General features: G+C 37.8%; 1 protein-coding gene across 3 annotated transcripts in view; it reads right to left on the bottom strand.

Moving 5' to 3' along the window:
• The window catches only part of LOC139121447 (uncharacterized), a 35,891-nt gene that overhangs the window by 13,959 nt on the left and 3,188 nt on the right, over window positions 1-18,744 (bottom strand). For 2 of the 3 annotated variants that reach the window (XM_070686333.1, XM_070686317.1), the window contains exons 2-4: window positions 11,757-12,002; window positions 11,385-11,441; window positions 568-702 (exon numbers count right to left, since the gene is read on the bottom strand). In XM_070686333.1, the coding sequence (XP_070542434.1) occupies window positions 568-702; window positions 11,385-11,441; window positions 11,757-11,951 (387 nt within the window). In that variant the 5' untranslated portion in view covers window positions 11,952-12,002. Of the gene's footprint in view, window positions 1-567; window positions 703-11,384; window positions 11,442-11,756; window positions 12,003-13,685; window positions 13,779-18,744 lie in introns of all 3 variants that reach the window. The other variant, XM_070686324.1, reaches the window with a different exon arrangement.

The raw sequence follows: 18,744 nt of genomic DNA, 5'->3' as shown, positions 1-18,744 counted from the left end.
ATCACCAAATCTGACTGAGGAGAAAACATTACCGTTGGGATGGGCAATATCCCAAAATATCAAAATAAATGCTATGTACAGGTAGAATAGGTTCACACATGTCAGCATATCTGCAGGGCAGATTTTATTCACTAGGTGATTTTAAAATACATGTACATATCATTGATCTGAAGCATCCTCTGTACAATCACACAATCAAATGAGATCATGTACACCTAGGACGAGAAAAGACTATATAATGTCACATACCATTGGCTTGTTACGTTCATGGAGACAAGTTTCATTGTAAGTACCATCACTATTCCAACATTTCTCTCTCATGCCAAGATTCCCCGGCACAAACGCTGTAGGTTCGAAATCATTTCCATATGAAAAGATACCTTACTTGAGGTGTGAACTGACTGTCAATTGGTGATTGCTCTACAAATATCACGGGTGATGTCATATTCATAAACATTGTGATCTTTTGTTCTACTTGATCGGTAGTTTATTTACTCTCTGGGGAGTCATAAGCCGTTAATTCGGTAATGCGGAATTTTTCCGCTCTCAGGGGATTAGTCTACCTACATGGTTTGTGCCGGCCAATTCCTCAATGCTGTAACTCCAATAGTCTTCTGAATACAAAGCAACTGCCATTACTATGACCAATGCTACTGCACAAAATGTTGCCGATAAGAACGAAAACACCAAAGACGTCAGAGTCTGCAAGCAACAAATAAGATGTATGTTAAGGAGGCACTTTACGATGAACAAGTCATTGACAATGACATAGTCCTAACTTATAATAGGAGTATTAGTCTTGATTGGGCAGGGAAATGTGGTCATTAAGTATTACTGGAGTGTATATGTTGAGATCTATGGGCACATAGGTCTATGTCGTTATTCCCAATTTGAAACACATGAGGCATGTCTAAGTTATGGTTCTAAATCGTGAAAAAAGATCAGACCTCTAGCTGTATTGGCCAGCCAAGAAATACATATTTGCATAATAAATAAGGTACTAGATATGACATCTTAAGGTCTAATATCCTATCAAAATTGGAGGGTATTGAAGTTGTGGTTACTGAGTTATGCATATATATATAATAATCAAGGTCAAATGTCATCGAGGTCACGTGACATTTTGAAAAAAAAATTGTATTGCTAATTAATCCCTATATGCCAAAAATCAGACCTGACAGCTATGGAGGCCATAGACGTCCAAATTCACCAAATGGAAGGCGCTACTGTTAAACAAGAAGTAAATAGAGTTTACACAAAGCCAAAGAAGTCTGCAATATCAGTTAAGAAGAAAGGCCCCTGTTTTCGCTGTAATCGGGAAGGTCATTTTGCAAAAGACAAAGATTGTCCAGCACGATCGGCAACGTGCAACAAGTGCCATAAAGTCGGACATTACGCAAGTGTTTGCAAAACAAAACAGAGTACCCAGAGAAAGAGACGTAAAGGGACAGTGATAAGGTACAGCCTACTGTCAACAAAGTCACAGACAATCAAGAGTATGTCTTCATACTTGATGAGAAATTCAAGGGTGACACTGTGAATGTAAACGTAGGTGGTGTGACGATAGCGGACATGCTGATTGACTCTGGTGCCACTTGCAATATTGTAAATGAAGACGTGTGGAAATCATTGAAGTCCCAGGGTATTAAGTGCAAAACTGAGCTGACCTCGAAGAAGCTATATTCGTATGCTACAAATAAACCCATCGAACTATTGGGCAAATTTCATGCTGAAGCAGTACTAGCCGATAACAAGACAGAAATTGAAGTATATGTCATTAAAGGCGTGCATGGCAGATCTTTGTTGGGTCGTACCAGTGCAGAGAAACTAGGTGTACTGAAGGTGGGCTTACAAGCAAATTCAATTGAATCGACATATATCTATGACAAGTACCGACAATGTTTTGAGGGCCTTGGCATGTTGAAAGGATACCAGGCTGAAATACATGTCGACCCTTCAGTACCACCAGTGGCACAAAACCCAAGACGTATTCCCTTTAGTATGAGGTCAAAGCTGGAAGCCAAATTGGATGAGCTTAGGGACGATTCAGAATTTACTTCCAGGGGGGCTGGAGGATTTTCAGGGGGGGGGGCACCCATTTTTCCCAAGAAAATTTAGGGGGGCCAGACAAAAATACCACAATCTTTTAGGGGGGCAAGGAAAAAAAAACATCAATTCAATATTTGCCCAGAATTTCTGATCTCTACAAAAGAGAACCATAAACGCTACCTGGGTGACAGATAAACTCAACATGTTTAGTTAAACTCCTTTAGCTGCCAAATTCGGTAATATTCATAGTGGTTTGTTTTATGCATCTATAGCAGTATCTTGTTCTCCCTCCCTGAAGCGTTATGAAATGTCCAGTATTTAGCATGTCATACAAACCATACAGTGAACAGTCAGGGTTGTTTTTGTTGAAAAGAGATCTCAGATCAAGTCCAGACTAGAATTCATTTATCAACAATAACAATGGTCATTTATGTTCACACTGGTATGTTGCTAAATACAGCATTGGGTGTTCTATGTAGTGATAGAATAACAAACAAATGCTGATACATAGAGATGAACATTGAACAAATGCTAAAAATTACAGCAAATGTCTTTTTAAGGTTGGGTTTACCTTGTAGCTTGTAAAGCAGTTGAAAGTTGCATGATAAAGAAGTGTTAATTTATGCAAAGGTATGCAAATCACCCGATTTCTTGGCTTCTTTTGCCTCCCAATTTCAAAATTTCTAAAGAATTTAACTCCACTGCGGCTGGGTCAAATATTCTGAAATTTCACATTTTGTTTTTAAATGCTATATAACACAACAACTATCAATTGGTTTGGTTTGGCAATAAAGCTCTTACATTTTTAATAAGAGGCATTTTAATTTTGCTGATCATGATTTTAATCAATTATTAGAGTGTCAGTCTTTAAACCCCTACAATTTTAAAATGAGGATGGATAATGCCAAATGAAATAGTTGTTTTTTCTACATGAATACTCTCCTTTCAAGTGAAATATTACATTTCAGAAATACTGTCTAGATTTTGACTTAAATAAATTTATCATAATACAAAAATTGAGGTTTTTTACCCCAAATATACACCCACTTCATCCTTTGAGTAAACTACTGCTACTGCTACTCTTCTTTTCTGCTCCTTTTTTCTATGCTTCATTCTCATCCACTGCATGAAAACCCAATAATTCAGATAAATTCACATTAATGAGTTGCCTGTATTATAGTGTATACACGTGAATTCACATCCACTGAATACAGGCTTGCTGAATACAAAAAATGGATTCTTGACTGTATTCATCTGTATATGCACTCTTCAGCTAAAATACAGGCAATAATCCATGTTAATACAGTAAGTATTCTAGGATTTTCATGCAGTGATCAATTTTACCCTTTCTAAATTTTTAAATGTTCTACATAACTTTTTACAGTGCTTACATCTACTATAAACTTTTGAAAATAAATTTATGGCCGTCTCATCTTCAAGGTGCTTTTCAGCGAATAGTTTTTTAATGTTGAAAATAAAAATATTATGTATTACTGTCAAAAATATATGGTGAAAAATTTACAAAAGGGTTGATTTTCCAATAATCCTGTATGTGCATCCAGAAGATCATGTGGCACTGCGGCAATGCTATGGTGTCGGATTGTTGAAATATTGTGTACACAAGAAATTTGCTGTAGTCCAAGAAGTGATCTCAGTGTGTATGAGGCTAGGAGAAATGTGGATAGGCTTACACATTGTGTATTGATGCTAATACTTATGTGTCCCATTCATTCTGATATGTATAATCAAAGATTTCACAGTGGCGGCTGGCAGAAAAGGCAAAAAAACAATTAACATTTATTGTTTCGTGTCATCTGAAAACATGCGCATCATGACTATTTTAAATTAAAGTTTGTTAAAAAAGTTTGAAATATGCATGCTCTGTCAATCTTGAAAAATACTGCTGACAAAATGTGAATTTTGACTTGCACAGGGTTGTCTGCATTTTAATATGAACATTGGATTGTGAATGGAATGAGCAGAATAAAATGTGAATTCATGTTTTGGATAAGGTGTTTTGTCCAAGAAATGTTCTAAAATATTCCTCAGCATTTGTGCTTTCAGTGGCAGCTACTTGGTTTTATGATAACCAAATTAGAAAAAAAGAGAAAATTAAAAACAAGTTGGCTTTCACCAATTTTAATTCCTTATGTTTAAACTTTCACCGTGAGTCTGCAAATATTCAGTATCATCAAATGAAAATGTATGCTGAACGTGTGCATGTACATGTACATCTCACTTTCCAGAAATATCTGGATATCTGCAAATGATGTACCATTAAACTTCAAGATATATATCACTTTGCCAATTATCTGCTCCCTGATTTTCTGTTCACCATTTCTAACTGACATCTTTGCTTGTCTTTGTGTGCATCATATGTATCAGTGAGACATAACGAAAAAAGTATTCATATTTAGTAATTAACTTTTCTTTAGAAATTTACAACCAGATATGTTTATTGCTACCCTTTCCAAAAGTGTGCCACTTGCAGTCCCTGCAAATCATTCTTTTTATAGTCACATAACCCTAAAATGATTTGTTATATCATCGATTAATGTCCACTAGGCCCTACAGTTCCTACAACTTGTTAGACTAGATATGTCTATAATGTACCTATAAGCATGCATGTATATATCAGGGGGGGCCATGGAAAAAAAACAGGAAAGATGAGGGGGGGGGCCATAGATTTTTTCTATAATTTACTAGGGGGGCCATGGAAAAAAATCACCGAGAAAATAGAAAATCCTCCACCCTCCCCCTGGAAGTAAATTCTGAATCGTCCCTTACAAAGCGGGACGTAATTGAGAAAGTGGAGGGCCCGACTCCATGGGTCAGTCCTGTCGTAATTATACTTGGGTTTGGTTAATTTCTCAGCCAGATACATTCCAGACTTGGCTACCATTGCGGAGCCGCTCAGAGAACTAACCCGTCAAAACACAAAGTTTGTATGGGGTATGGATCAGAAACAGGCATTTAGTCGTCTGAAGCAAGCACTAGCAAAGGCTGACACATTGGCCTATTTTGACAAGAATACAGAAACCCAGGTCATTGCGGACGCGAGTCCAGTAGGTCTTGGCGCTGTCTTGATTCAGTCGCAGAATGGTGAAAGGCGTGCTGTCAGCTACGCATGCAGAAGTCTAACCAGTGTTGAATGTCGCTACTCACAGATGGAAAAAGAGGCCTTGGCGCTGGTTTGGGCATGCGAACACTTCCATGTATATTTGTATGGGATCAAGTTCGAACTGCTAACGGATCATAAACCGCTGACTTACATTTATTCAAAGCGTTCGAAGCCATCGGCACGTATTGAACGCTTGGTTTTACGCCTTCAGCCCTACAACTTTGCAGTGAAATACATACCAGGTTCACTGAACATTGCCGATTCACTATCACGTTTGATCAGCAACCAAACAGATAAGACCTGGGAATTAAATGAGGCAGAAGAATATATTCGGTTCGTTGCAGGAAACGCTGCACCTTGTGCATTGCCAATACAGAAAATTGAGCAAGAATCATTATGAAGATGAGGAGTTGAGTACAGTCAGAAGATGTGTCAAATCAGATGACTGGCGTTGTTGTCCATTAGGATACAAAGCTGTAAGAAGCGAACTAGCAGTAGTTGGTAAAGTACTACTGAGAGGAACAAGGATCGTAATGCTGCGGAAGTACAGAGCACAAGTACTTGACTTGGCCCACAAAGGGCATCAGGGCATTGTTAAGACAAAAATGACGCTACGCACTAAAGTATGGTGGCCAGGCATAGATCAGGATGCCAAACGGAAATGTAGAGCATGTTTCGGATGCCAGCTAGTTAGCCAACCATCCGATCCAGAGCCAGTAAAGTCGACGCCATTGCCACAGAGTCCATGGGAAGAGATCGCCACTGATTTACTTGGTCCTTTGCCTTCGGGGGAATATCTGCTTGTTACGGTTGACTATTACAGTCGCTACATTGAGGTGGACATTATGAGAACCGTGACAAGTTAGAAAATAATAGAAGCTCTAGACAACAGATTTGTCACCCATGGATACCCATGAGTTTCTATCAAAGCTGATAATGGACCACAATTTTCGTCACAAGAACTTGATGACTATATTCAGGAGCATGGCATAGCTCACCGTCGTACAACCCCACTGTGGCCGCAAGCAAACGGCGAAGTGGAGAGACAGAATTCGACACTCCTGAAAGCAATGAAAATTGCACAAGTGCAGCATCCGAATTGGAGGAAAGAACTAAATAAATTCCTTATGGCATACAGAACAACCCCTCATTCAACTACAGGAGTTGCGCCATCCGAGTTGATGTTTCGTTGTGAGATCCAGACCAAGTTACCCGAGGTCATGGAAAACACAAAAAGAGAAGACGATATTGCAGTTAGAGACAGAGATGGAGAAATGAAACAGAAGGTTAAAGATTATGCAGATAACCGTCGGAATGCGCATGACAGCGAGGTACAGACAGGTGATAAAGTCTTACTTTAACAAAGACAATTGAACAAATTGTCAATGCGATATTAAGAGACACCGTACAAAGTGATTTATAGATATGAAAGTCAGGTAGCCATACAATCGCCAACAGGTGTGAGGTATAAACGAAACAGGTCGCATGTAAAGAAATTGTATGATTCTGACAAGATACAGGAGAATCCAGATGATCAACCCACTGTGAAAATGGAGGATGAAATTGAGGCCGAGTCTATTTATTTATTTATTTATTTATTTATTCGTCACATTTCTTGTAAAGTTCCATTGTCTTTACTACATACTTGTTGATGTAATTCTTTATCCTATGGAACCAAAAAAAAATTATATAAATCTTGATTTACAAAATACATAAGCTTAGAACAGGAAAAAAAGGTAAGAATCGTAACCATATTTTACATGCTTGTAGGGCAGAGATGTGACGGGGAGCTAGAAATAGCTTATGTGAAGCTAATTTAAATCTGGCTCCCAAAAGAACAATAACATAGTCTTAAATACAAATGAAAAAGTAAAGTGGGCAAAACTTACACGAGGAAATCACGATTTATTGATAATGAAAGATTTTAGGGCATGCTTGAACTGTTTACGATGTGAAATGTTCCTAATGGAAAGTGGAAGCCTATTCCAGATTTTAGCACCGTGATAACTGAAAGAGAATTGACCAAGGCGAAGTTTGCATTTTGGTAACAGAAAGGAAGAGTTGGAAACTGATCTAGTGGTATATTTGTGAGTGGGCAAGGAAAAGTAATCATTGACGCTATGGGGTAGATTACTTGACAAAGGTCATGAATGAAAATCCCAATCTGATATTCAAACTGATTGTATATGTTCTAAATATTTAATTCCTTAAAGATCTGTTCACTTGGAGTAGTGGGTGACTTAAAGGTAATAATTCTAACTATCTTTTTCATAAGTTTGTGGATAGGGAGTAAAGCAGAATGGTATGTGCTTCCCATATCTCCAAACAGTATGAAATATGAGGAAGAATAAAGACATTATAGAGCATAATAAGGATGTGTTTTGGAACTAAGTGTCTGATTTTTGCTAATAAACCAATTTTTGGACTGATTTTTGTACAGACTTTATTAATGTGATGTTCCAGGACAAGTGGCTGTCAATCTCTACTCCAAGGTGTGAAACATGCTCAACGTTACTAATCTCATTTGAATAGATACTAATCTGTCCGTTTTTAACGTAAGAACGATGATAAGTAGAGAAAATAACATAATTTGTTTTGTCCTGGTTAATGGTCAAACTGTTATCTGAGCACCAGTTCACAATGTTATTAAATTCAACGTTGGTATCGTTGATATCAAGCGTGTTACTTGTGAAGGAGTGGAAAAAATTAGAGTCATCAGCGAAGAGGTTTGAAGTGAAGTACGACGTACAATCTGGGAGATCATTAATGTAAATAAGAAAAAGAATGGGCCCTAGAATTGATCCCTGAGGAACACCGTAGCCAATGGGACTAAGAGTTGAAACATAATTACATGCACTGCATATTGTTTTCTATTAGTCAAGTAGCTCTTGAACCAATCACAAGCTGTTCCTCGAATGCCGTACAGATGGAGTTTGTCAATAAGAATCTTGTGATCAATAGTGTCAAACGCTTTCTTTAGATCTAAGTAAATTCCAAGCACAATGTTGCCGTCATCAAGATTGCGTAACATATCATTAACAACATTGATAAGAGCCAGTTTGCAACTGTGGTTTTTCCTAAAACCATATTGATGGGGATGAATAAGTTTATGCTTATCTAAAAATGAAACCAATTGTTTGTTGATGATTTTTTCAAAAATTTTGCTCAGTTGGGGGAAATTGAAATTGGTCGGTAATTGTTAACGTCATGTGGACATCCCTTTTTATAGATTGGAATGACTTTTGCGATCTTGAGAGAATCGGGAAAGACACCATGCTGGAGAGAAAGGTTAATGATATGAGACAAGGGTTTTGAGATAGCCACAGCAGCGTCAATCAGCAATCGAGCAAGAAATATTGTCATGTCCTGATGACTTGGCAGGATTAAGGCACAAAATCTCGCTGATTACATCTTCAGCTGTTACTGGATGAAGGAAAATGCTAGTGGAATGGGTGATTTGTGAAAGTTTCTTTGGCTGGTACTTCTTGTGATTTTATCTGCTAAGTTACTACCATGTGAGAGAAAAAATCGTTGAACTTCTGAACAATATGTGAAGGGTCCGTAATAATCCCTGTATTGTCAATGATTTTGTTGGGAAGATTAGTACTTGTTTGACCTGTTTTCCCAAGGATCTCATTAATAAGCTTCCAACATTTTTTTGAATCTGTACAACTATCACTGAATTTATCACAGTAATACATTTTTTTTGACTTCCTTATTAAAGACGTCAACATATTCCTGTAGACATTAAATCTAGCTTTTAAAGGGGCTCGAAATTACTTTTAGCTACTTTCCGGTATATCCTATATTTAGTATAAATTGACTTCCTTAACCCTTTTGTGATCCATGGTTTTCTGGACTTGGTTTTTTTTCTATTCCTAGTGACCAATGGGGCAAATTCCATAAAAACATCAGTGAAAATATCTGCAAACTGTTGTAGGCATTATTAACATCATTGCTTGACAGAACTGTGTCCCAGTTTATATCAAACAACGCTCTTTGAAAAAGAGCTTTGTCATAATTAACAAAACTCCGTATTTGAGCTGATACCTGGTGAGGACTCTCAAAGACTGAAAGTAGGTTTTCAAAGGTAGCAAATATTGGGAAGTGGTCCGCAACATCAGCTGTAATAACACCACAATTTACAAAACGGTCTGTAAAGTTACAGTATACATGGTCGATAGTTGTCTTTGAATGGCTTGACATACGAGTTGGAACGGTAATAAGTTGCTGAAAGTTAAGACTGGCAAGAGTATTGTTATAACTACAGACCTGCTGGCTGTTGAGCTTTAAATAATCTATGTTGAAGTCACCTACCAATATACAATCACACATTGTCGATTTAACCTTGTACAGTGCATTTTCAATATCCTCCGTAAAGGCGTCAACGTACAGGAGTGCCCGGTTTACGATATACAACACCCAGAATAATATTTGTTCAATTCATATGTACTTTTATCCATAAAGATTCTGAATGTAAAATGTGCCTGAACAGCATTCTCGACCACAACGTGTTATCCATCCACCAAAATATTTGGATGACTATGAAACTGAGTTAGTTAGGACTGGTCAAACCTCAAACGGGTAAGAATAATTTCCAGGTTTGCCAGCATGGGTTTTTAAAGGGTAGTCCACCCCTTGCCCAAAGATTAGCAGATTTAGGATGTTGTTATGATGTTTATTTTTGGAAATTTCGTGTTTAAACTGACTTGAGATATTGTCATTGTGTTAACTCGATTTTTGAATAGTTAAGTGTTATTTTCAGAGATAAACTGAGGACACTAAAAGTAACTAAGACAAGTATGGACATGAACTCTGAGTGAAGGGGACATGTTGTCTGAAAAGTGGAAGGGATGTATTGTATTAACCCAAAATGATGTTATACTGTGTTAATTAGGCACACCCTTGTATGTGACCCTTGACCAGGAGTTGAATAAAGGCCATATGGTGTTGAGACCCATATGGCGGCACTGTGTTAAATCCGAGTGTTGTGGTTCAATCCGGGCCATCCTCTGTCTAGCAGGAGACAGAACTGTTCAGGAACTGACTTATACATGGGAGTCTATAGAGAAGTGCCTTATACACGGGAGTCTATGAAGGTGAAAACTAAAAGTCCTCTAACACGGTCAAATTTGATTGCATAGTGAAACAAATCGACGTGCATCTGTATGGGGTAGGGTACTATCCTTGTGCAAAGTTTGAAAGAAATTGACCAGGGTATGTCTGAGATATCTGCGTGAACGGACGGACTGACGCACTGACACACGGACGGACATGACCCAATCAATAAGTCCCCACAGACGAACTAAAAATGTGTGAAACTCTAAAAATTTAAATATGTAGTAAAAAATACACATGAAATTATGAAACGTGAGAATAAAATTAACTGATGGATAGTGGTGTAAGTATGCTAATACATTCTGAAAATAAAAGGTTCTACAGTGATATAACATGTTTTCTTGCAGCAAGACCGTTCAGAACATGACTTCACCCTTTAACCACAATGGTTTTGCCCAAATAACCCATTAAAACAGTATCAATGATGAGTGTGGACCTGGTAATGAGGAATCAGGGTAAGCAGGTGTGGTCTTGTTACACTGAACAATAGTGTGGAGAGATTTAGATTTCACATTTTCAATAGAGCCTTTACATTCATGGCTGCTTTTGCAAAACTGGAAAAGTCCTGAAATGAATTCGATTGGCCAGTAAACTGATACCAAACATATTGTTCAGTAGTATATTACAGTAGTTTACGCTGAACTGTCGGCAAGAGATATAACACTGTCAGGTGTAACTATCATCTACATCTGTAGCAGTAATGTCAGTCGATCACAAAGAAATCAACTCTGTGAAAGTTTGAATGTCGTCTCAAAGGAGATCAGACATATCGGTAGTCAAAACAACACAAACAGATTTGCACAAACAATCCTTTGCAAACTATGTATGCATTCTGAGTGGTATATGGGACAATGTGTGGTGTTGTTTTGATATATGCCTGATAATGTCGGCACCTCCTTAAATTTAGATAGTATGTCTAGTTTGCATGTTGCCTACTATTCCTACAAACAATGTAGACATCTAAACTCTACAAAAAATATGTTGTTTTGTTGGTTCAGTGTCGGTGAAAATGGAAAAGAGTAGAAACGACTTTATAGCCCCTGTCTGTTTTAGGGAATGTGAAGCTGAAAACTACTAGACGTGAGTTGGGTCTTACCATTTGATCTGTCTTTCTCAATGCAGACACAATGCCAATCAACCCTGTTATTATCACCTGTAACATAATATGCAAAGGTACATTAAAGAAAGGGGTTTTCTGAACTGTACTAAAAATGTTGTCCGGGACACTTACAGCAAATGTAATCACTGTAAAGAACTTCAAAGTCATTTTCTACATTTTCACCTGAATTTAAGCTGCAAAATGGCATTTCGGAGTGATTTGGAGGGTGTTCAAATTTTGGAATTTTCAAAATACTCAGACTGCCACGCAAGAATACATGAAAATTCATGTAATTAACAGAATTTCTACAGATGACTTTTTCAGAAAGAGCAATGTTTAAGAAGTTCCAAGGAGCCCTGTGTAACTTACCAACACTCCAGCATATATTGGCATCCCGGTGTAAGCAAAGGAACACTCAAGGTTTATGGCCACAAAACCCATGAATATCAGGATGCCACCAAACATAATTTGAAGGAAAGCAAACACAACCAGTGTTGATGATTTCACTCGTGGCTCCATATATCTGTCTCTTATGAGGGTGTCGTCAAAGGACACTTTATCCATCTTGTCAGAATTTCTTCTCAAACAGGCTTTCCTTTTTCACTGAAATATTATCTGTAGAAAATGTAAAATAGGTATAATATTTACTAAGGATATTTCTTACATCAAGTGCTGTGCAATAACGGACAAACAAGTTAAAATATTACATCTCTTACAAAGAACATCATTTGAAATGTCTAGTATTTTCAGGTATCTTTGACCCCTTATAAACAGGAAGTGAAACTTAATCTGAGAATTCACTTTAGAGAAAATACCAAATGCGACCTTATTTGCAATTATCTGAGACTCTCATTCATTACAGTAAACAGCAAAGTCCTCTTTGAAACGCTCTAGTCATGGGGAGGGACCATGCTCTAGTCCATCCAATCTGGTAAACAGTGGCATCTTAGTGCTCAAGGCATGACCCAATATGATATGGTACTAGTTCCACAGAGACATGGTGTGCCACCTTTGCAGTGCTGTTTGTGTGATTTTATCTCGTAAATGAAAAAAATTTTGAAAAGTTAATTATCCTCAATGGAATCCAAATGCACGATGTAATGATATAACATTGCTTCACTTATGATATTGACACTGATATATGACACTGCTAAGACCACGGAGAAGGTTTATTTCCTTGCTAGCTACAAATTTCCATACTAGTCTTGTGGTGATATACCTTCACGGACTGTCACTTTTATTTAACCCTTATTCTGCCAAGTTCATAAATCCTCATTAGGTCAAGTTGGTTAAAACCAAGGAAGTATAACATTTCCCATACCTTGCATCTTAACAAAATTCCAGCATAATTTGAACAAACCTGACTACAGTGACACCTAGCTTATATTACCTGCATACAATATAATTTCAAACAAATTAAAAGGGTGCTTTCAGAGAAAATTCTTCAACAAAAAACACAAAAGATGCCCCACAACTACCGGTACAAATACGTGAATTCTACCATGATTTTAACAAATCTGAATGTGATCTCCCACAGGCTAGCAATCTACAATGTACATACATGATTTTTGCTCATACATATGCCAAACCAAGTGGGTGAAAATATGAATATGTTTTGCTCAATACTGCACTTTACCCTTTCCTGCCAGACACTATCACTTCCCCATCCACCAAGTCAGTAAAAGCGGTATCGAGACAAAACCATATGTATTTTCACCCACTTGGCTTGGTATGTTGTAGCTGCTTTAGTCTGTAAAAATCATGTTTACAGTATCTCTGTCTTCAGGGACCTTAATATCTTTGTTAAAATGCATCATATGGGACATGTTTTGCGTCACTTGTTTTAACCAACTTGACCTGATGCTGAAATATGAACTTGGCAGGAAAAAGGTTAAGTGACTTGGCAAATAAAAAGTGAGAAAGTGTTAGGCATGGCAGGATATGGAGGATGTGGTTACCAGCTAGTATTCCATAAGTACCAGTTATAGGTAAACAACTTGTTTGACCTTTGACCTTTGACCTAATCACTATTGTCACTTTTTTTCAATGAATATGCATCTGGAAAGAAATAAGGTTAAGTTTATGATAATCACATATTTGATATTTATGAGCCACTCTGACATTTCAAGAAAGTTCTTTTTATGGAGGATAAATGTTTCAATTTGCATAAACATACTCCATTTGTCCTTTTTCAGTTTGTAAATTGTTTCCTCTTTTCAGTCTTTATCCGGTAGCTTCCTTTCTTTCAGGATGTGTACCTGATGGCTAATGTCTTTTGAGGTAGTTGATTATACAGACCTGTTTGGATTATAATCTGTTATAATTATTATAATATTCTTCCCTTGAAGCTGGCCGTCTGAAAACCAGGGTTTATATTCTCACCGAGAAGACCTGTGGAATATTTGGAAGCTCGTGCAAGTTTCAAAATTCAAGCCTTAGAGCTCAAAACGCCATCATCCCAAATAACAGCATTGTCCATGTATTTAATTCTACGATAATGATGTTATAAATTGTGTCACATGTATTTGTTTGCCTGTATAAGAGCTATTGGAGGAACATTAGTGTATTAATTGAGTGAAATAATCATCTCAAGGATGCCAAATATGATAATTTTCACACCAGCAGTCTTACATCTTCAACCAAATACCCTCAATACCTGTACCTCTAATTACAGAGATAGAGGCCATAATAAATCAAAAGTAACTTTAACTTTGATATGTTTTACTAATTTGTTTGTTAAATTGTTCTACTCCCAAAGGAAGTTGCAATACACTATGTCGAGCTTGTCAAATCAGCCTGCACATGTGTAGATGGTCATTGATCGCCAGCGAATTTTGGTATGGACAAAAATTCAAATATAAATGCTAAAAAGTACATTTTACACAAATAGAGGCTGACTAGACAAGCCAAATAGTGAGTGTTTCCACGAACTTCGGGTTAAAGAACATAAACTTGCAATTGACAAACAAAACAAAAAATTAATATGCATGAAAAAGAAAATCATCAATCATCATTTTGTCTGAAATATAGTAACGGAGGTGTACTAGCAAGGATTCGGATACAGCCTCCAACCCAAATATTATTTTATATTACATTGTGCAAATGCAAGAAATATTCAAGATACAATGACAAGAAGCTGGGTCGGCAGGCACGCCGCCCTGGAAGATATCCTATAATGCATTGCTGTAAGGCCAACGCCTAAACCGGAAATAGGCTCATTTGGCGTCAAGACACCAAGGCGAGCGGATCGGCTTCGCTCATCCAATCTTGCCGCATACGGCAAGCAATTGCGATAATGACGAATGCCTTATTTCCAAAAATCAGTAAATGACATGCTTTATCCATCCCCACTTCAGTATGACACGTTCCCTAGTCAGTAAATGACAATGGGGCCGGGGTACCCCAGGCCTCCCACAAGTATCAGATTGTTCACAGTCCCGTGGATTGTTGTAGCGAAGCCAGCAGTTTTTCTCACAGAAACAAGTTGCATATGTACTCAGTAAAACGTTGTCAGGTACATGTAACATGAAAAGTGACTGAGGTCGAAGTGACTAAGGCACCGGGATTGATTTGACCACAAACAACGACAAGAGGGTGTGAATTACTTGGGTCGAAACGGACAGGGTCGAGGTGACCTGCTGCCCCGGCCCCAAGCTGCAGGCCTAGCGGCCTGGCTATGTTTACATAAGGCGTCCACATTTTAGAAAATCGCTAAAAGTAGGCAGAAAGAAAGCCCCCATTACGTGAAAACGATAGGGGTCGGATGACAGTTTGACACATTTCGTACCATTAAGAGTCGAATGATACTACATTGACCTGGTTGACCATATGACTTTCATCGAAAAACGTCCGGGGAAAAGTGAATACATTGGATGTTTGACCAAACTTTACAAAGCATCAATTTTTCGATCAAAAATCCATGCGTAGAACTAATGAAAATTCGTAAAAAAATACCACTGCCTTGTGTAACCTCCACAAATGTAATAATCTCCACAAATGTAATATCAACCACAATTGTAATAAAATCAACCACAAATGTAATAAAATAGTCAACCATTAATGTAACAACCCGAACCACAAATGTAATAAACAAATTAACCATAAATGTAATAAAAGTCATTGTGTAATGAACTTGCATATGATCATTTGTTTATCAATGCCCTGAGTAAATAATTAACTTTAATAAGACTAGTGTAATGTTATTGCATACTTTCCTGAAACTGGGTTTCCTTTCCAAACACAGAATAGAATTATTACATTGAGAACGCTATCAGAAAACGGCGAGGTACTGATCAAACCGTTAGATAATGGAAGTGGAACAGCAGTTCTAGACACTGATAATTACATAATAAGGAAGCGTCAAAATAACTTATCAACCAGTGACACCACACAAAGTTTATGACAGATGACTCACAATAAATAGCAGAGAAATATAAGACATCATAACATAAACTTACGACACAAAACATGTTGACGAGAACATATATCCATATTTCAATCTAGTAAAACACAATACGAACACTACCTTGAACACAGTAGAACAAAATTAGAAATCCTGGCATCCCTAGTGAAGGAGCAAACTTCAAGTGGGACAACATAGGAATACAGACAATATATCGATTATTCCACACAATATATCCACTGAAGACGAATTTGAGGCGATTGATTAAGAAAGTACGGCAATTTTCGAAAAACGTTAAAGGATCGTAGTGTTAAACAGTCTTCCCTATTTTATTACAATTGTGGTTGATATTACATTTGTGGAGATTATTACATTTGTGGAGGTTACACCTTGTACATAAGGCAATAAAATGTCGTAGACGTGAAATGAGTTTACTAGAAAATACATAGTGGCTCTTAAGGGGGAGACCCACATTGGCAGACACTTATCTTCAACCTGATTTTTCACCATTAAAATGAATCTTTAACCGGACATGTAGTATATGTTTGGATAGCTCGAGAATTGAAGATTACGAAAATTGTAAGAAAAATTGAAAACCTGTTTGCGTGTGTTTGTTTTGCTCAAAAATATGTGTTTTTGAGTTTTTTCACTTAAAAAAGTATAAGTACGAGAGGGTGATGGCCATTGGTAATCCGTTTACTGCAATCGATAGCAGGGTGAGGTGTGTAAAAAACCGTGTCTTGGATTTTTGATACTCCGCTTTGTTTTTGCACAATTAGCCTTGAAAGTGAGAAGTGGTGGATTCTGAATAAATTAACGGCTTTTGTCCACGTTTGTCACGATATCTTTTGTTTTTGGAACATTATCGGAATTCTGAGACACGGTTTTGTAGAAACAGTCACTAACTACAACCTGTGCAAAGATAAGGCTAATCCGTCGACGTGGCACCAAGTTACACTCTCCAGAAGTTGCGATACATTGCCAAAAACGGAACGGAGTAAATGGCAGAAATGTACATGCGACCCTTGGAGTCGCACAAAGTCAGCTAAAATTCCGGTTCGCTCACATTTTCGGTGGAAATTCCCAGCCCATAATGAAGTACAGGACTTTTTACACAATTGTCTGAATTTGTGTTATGAATGAAATGATACATGACGTGAAAATTGGAAGAAAATGAACACTGAAACGGCCAGTTCGCGGCGTAAGCGTTAGGCTTTATTTACACAACTGTCATTCCGAGCTAAATCTGGGGATAATCTTCTTGCTAAATACAAACTAGCGTATTAACTGTGCACTGTAGTGCACCAGTTAAAATTTAATTATAAAGCAAAGAAATGGCTGGCTGCGTATATACTTCGTAAAAGTATGTGATTTTGCATGCCAAGTCCGATGACATTGTGTTTTCCTCTCTTTTGGTTGCGCAATCGTCACCACGTTTTCAGCTTCCTGCCCGGAGAGAGACACGTGACAATGAATTTACAATGTGGTACATACCGACAAAGACGAAGTTCATTCAGACGCCGTGTTCGTGCGTACGTTAGCTCTCCGTCCCGGACGATGGTTAGCTTTTAAGTTCCGTACTGCATGTTGAAGTACGACCACAGTCCGCCTTGAAAATGGCATGGAGCTAAAAACGGACAGCTACATGAACGCGGTTTCCGACCTCAGAAGTAGCAGTTCCGGGCTAACTTTATGTTGTGCCAGGTTAGAACCCATCGTTAGGCTAAACTAAATATAACACCTGACAATATTTGGTATCTTAAACGATTTCCTAATAGTAAGATAAAAAGTTGGCGAAAAACTGAAATAAATCGATTCTGACGCGAAACTTGAACAATTCTAAAAGCGACTTGTTTTGGCTTCGCGAGTACCATGGAGGCAAGTACCTAAAACAGATATGAATCTGCCACGGTGACCACGCTGATATTAATTTTAACTTAATGCGTCATTCTAAAATCGCGACGGTCGAATTTTGTACAAGTAATGAAATGCGTGAACTTCAGTCAAACAGTTGAATATTGCGTTGGCTGATATGTGGAAACGAGCATTCGTCGTTCACGGTGGCGACTGTCCATTGAAATACTATAATAACGACGACAGACAGACCAGCAGCACGCTGTTTTTCAGCGTGATTGAGTTTATCCACAGGAAAAAGCAGTTGCTGATTCGAAAAAAGCACGTTCATGGTTGTTTAATTTCTTTTCAAGTTCATGGAAATACTTCTATCATTCCAATTTTTGTTTCTTTAAATTTACCGCATAAGTTTATAATTACCAAATAACAATTCAATCCCAATGATTTTAAAGCTATACTGAAATTAATTTGTGCTGTGAAATATCGCATACTTTTCAATCGAGATTGATTTCGACCCTGGACTTCGACTCACTTCATGAAAAGTCCGCCAATAACAGTTGATCACGGTTTTGTGGAGGGACGTGAGTTGATCGAGATAAATTATATATGCCCTATGATTAGCTCTGGTACAGATTGAAAAACAAATGCTAGGTCAACATTGTGTTTACATTGTAAATCACGGCATCATTCTAATGTAATATAGCAAAACTGTACGTGCGTTACCCGCATCACGTTCCCTCTGTGCCCGCATAGAATTTACAAAACAATAAGCTCACGTTTCCAAACCGGGCAGAGCACACACCGGCGCTTTCCAAGTATTGGCATGTTTCTAATTTGTACTGAGAGGAATGTTGCTCGCCCAACTGTCGAAACAAAAAGACGTCGCAACCATTTTCACAAAAAAAGATAGAAAACTTGTGGTGACGTACAGGAACGTAATCTTCATTGCATGCTTTACGTGTAAACCGTAACCACGGTCCCTCTGAGGGACTGTGCCGTAACGTAAGCGGTAACAGTTTGGGTTGACGGACTTCACTGGGCATTTGCAGACGTAAAAAAATCATCTGACATTTTTATCATGATCAGTCGCAATTAGTTCGG

This window comes from Ptychodera flava, chromosome 2 (assembly GCF_041260155.1).
Source record: "Ptychodera flava strain L36383 chromosome 2, AS_Pfla_20210202, whole genome shotgun sequence".
Lineage (NCBI taxonomy): Eukaryota > Metazoa > Hemichordata > Enteropneusta > Ptychoderidae > Ptychodera > Ptychodera flava.
The sequence above is the reverse complement of the archived record's forward strand: the minus strand, read 5'-3'. Positions and strand labels throughout refer to the sequence as shown.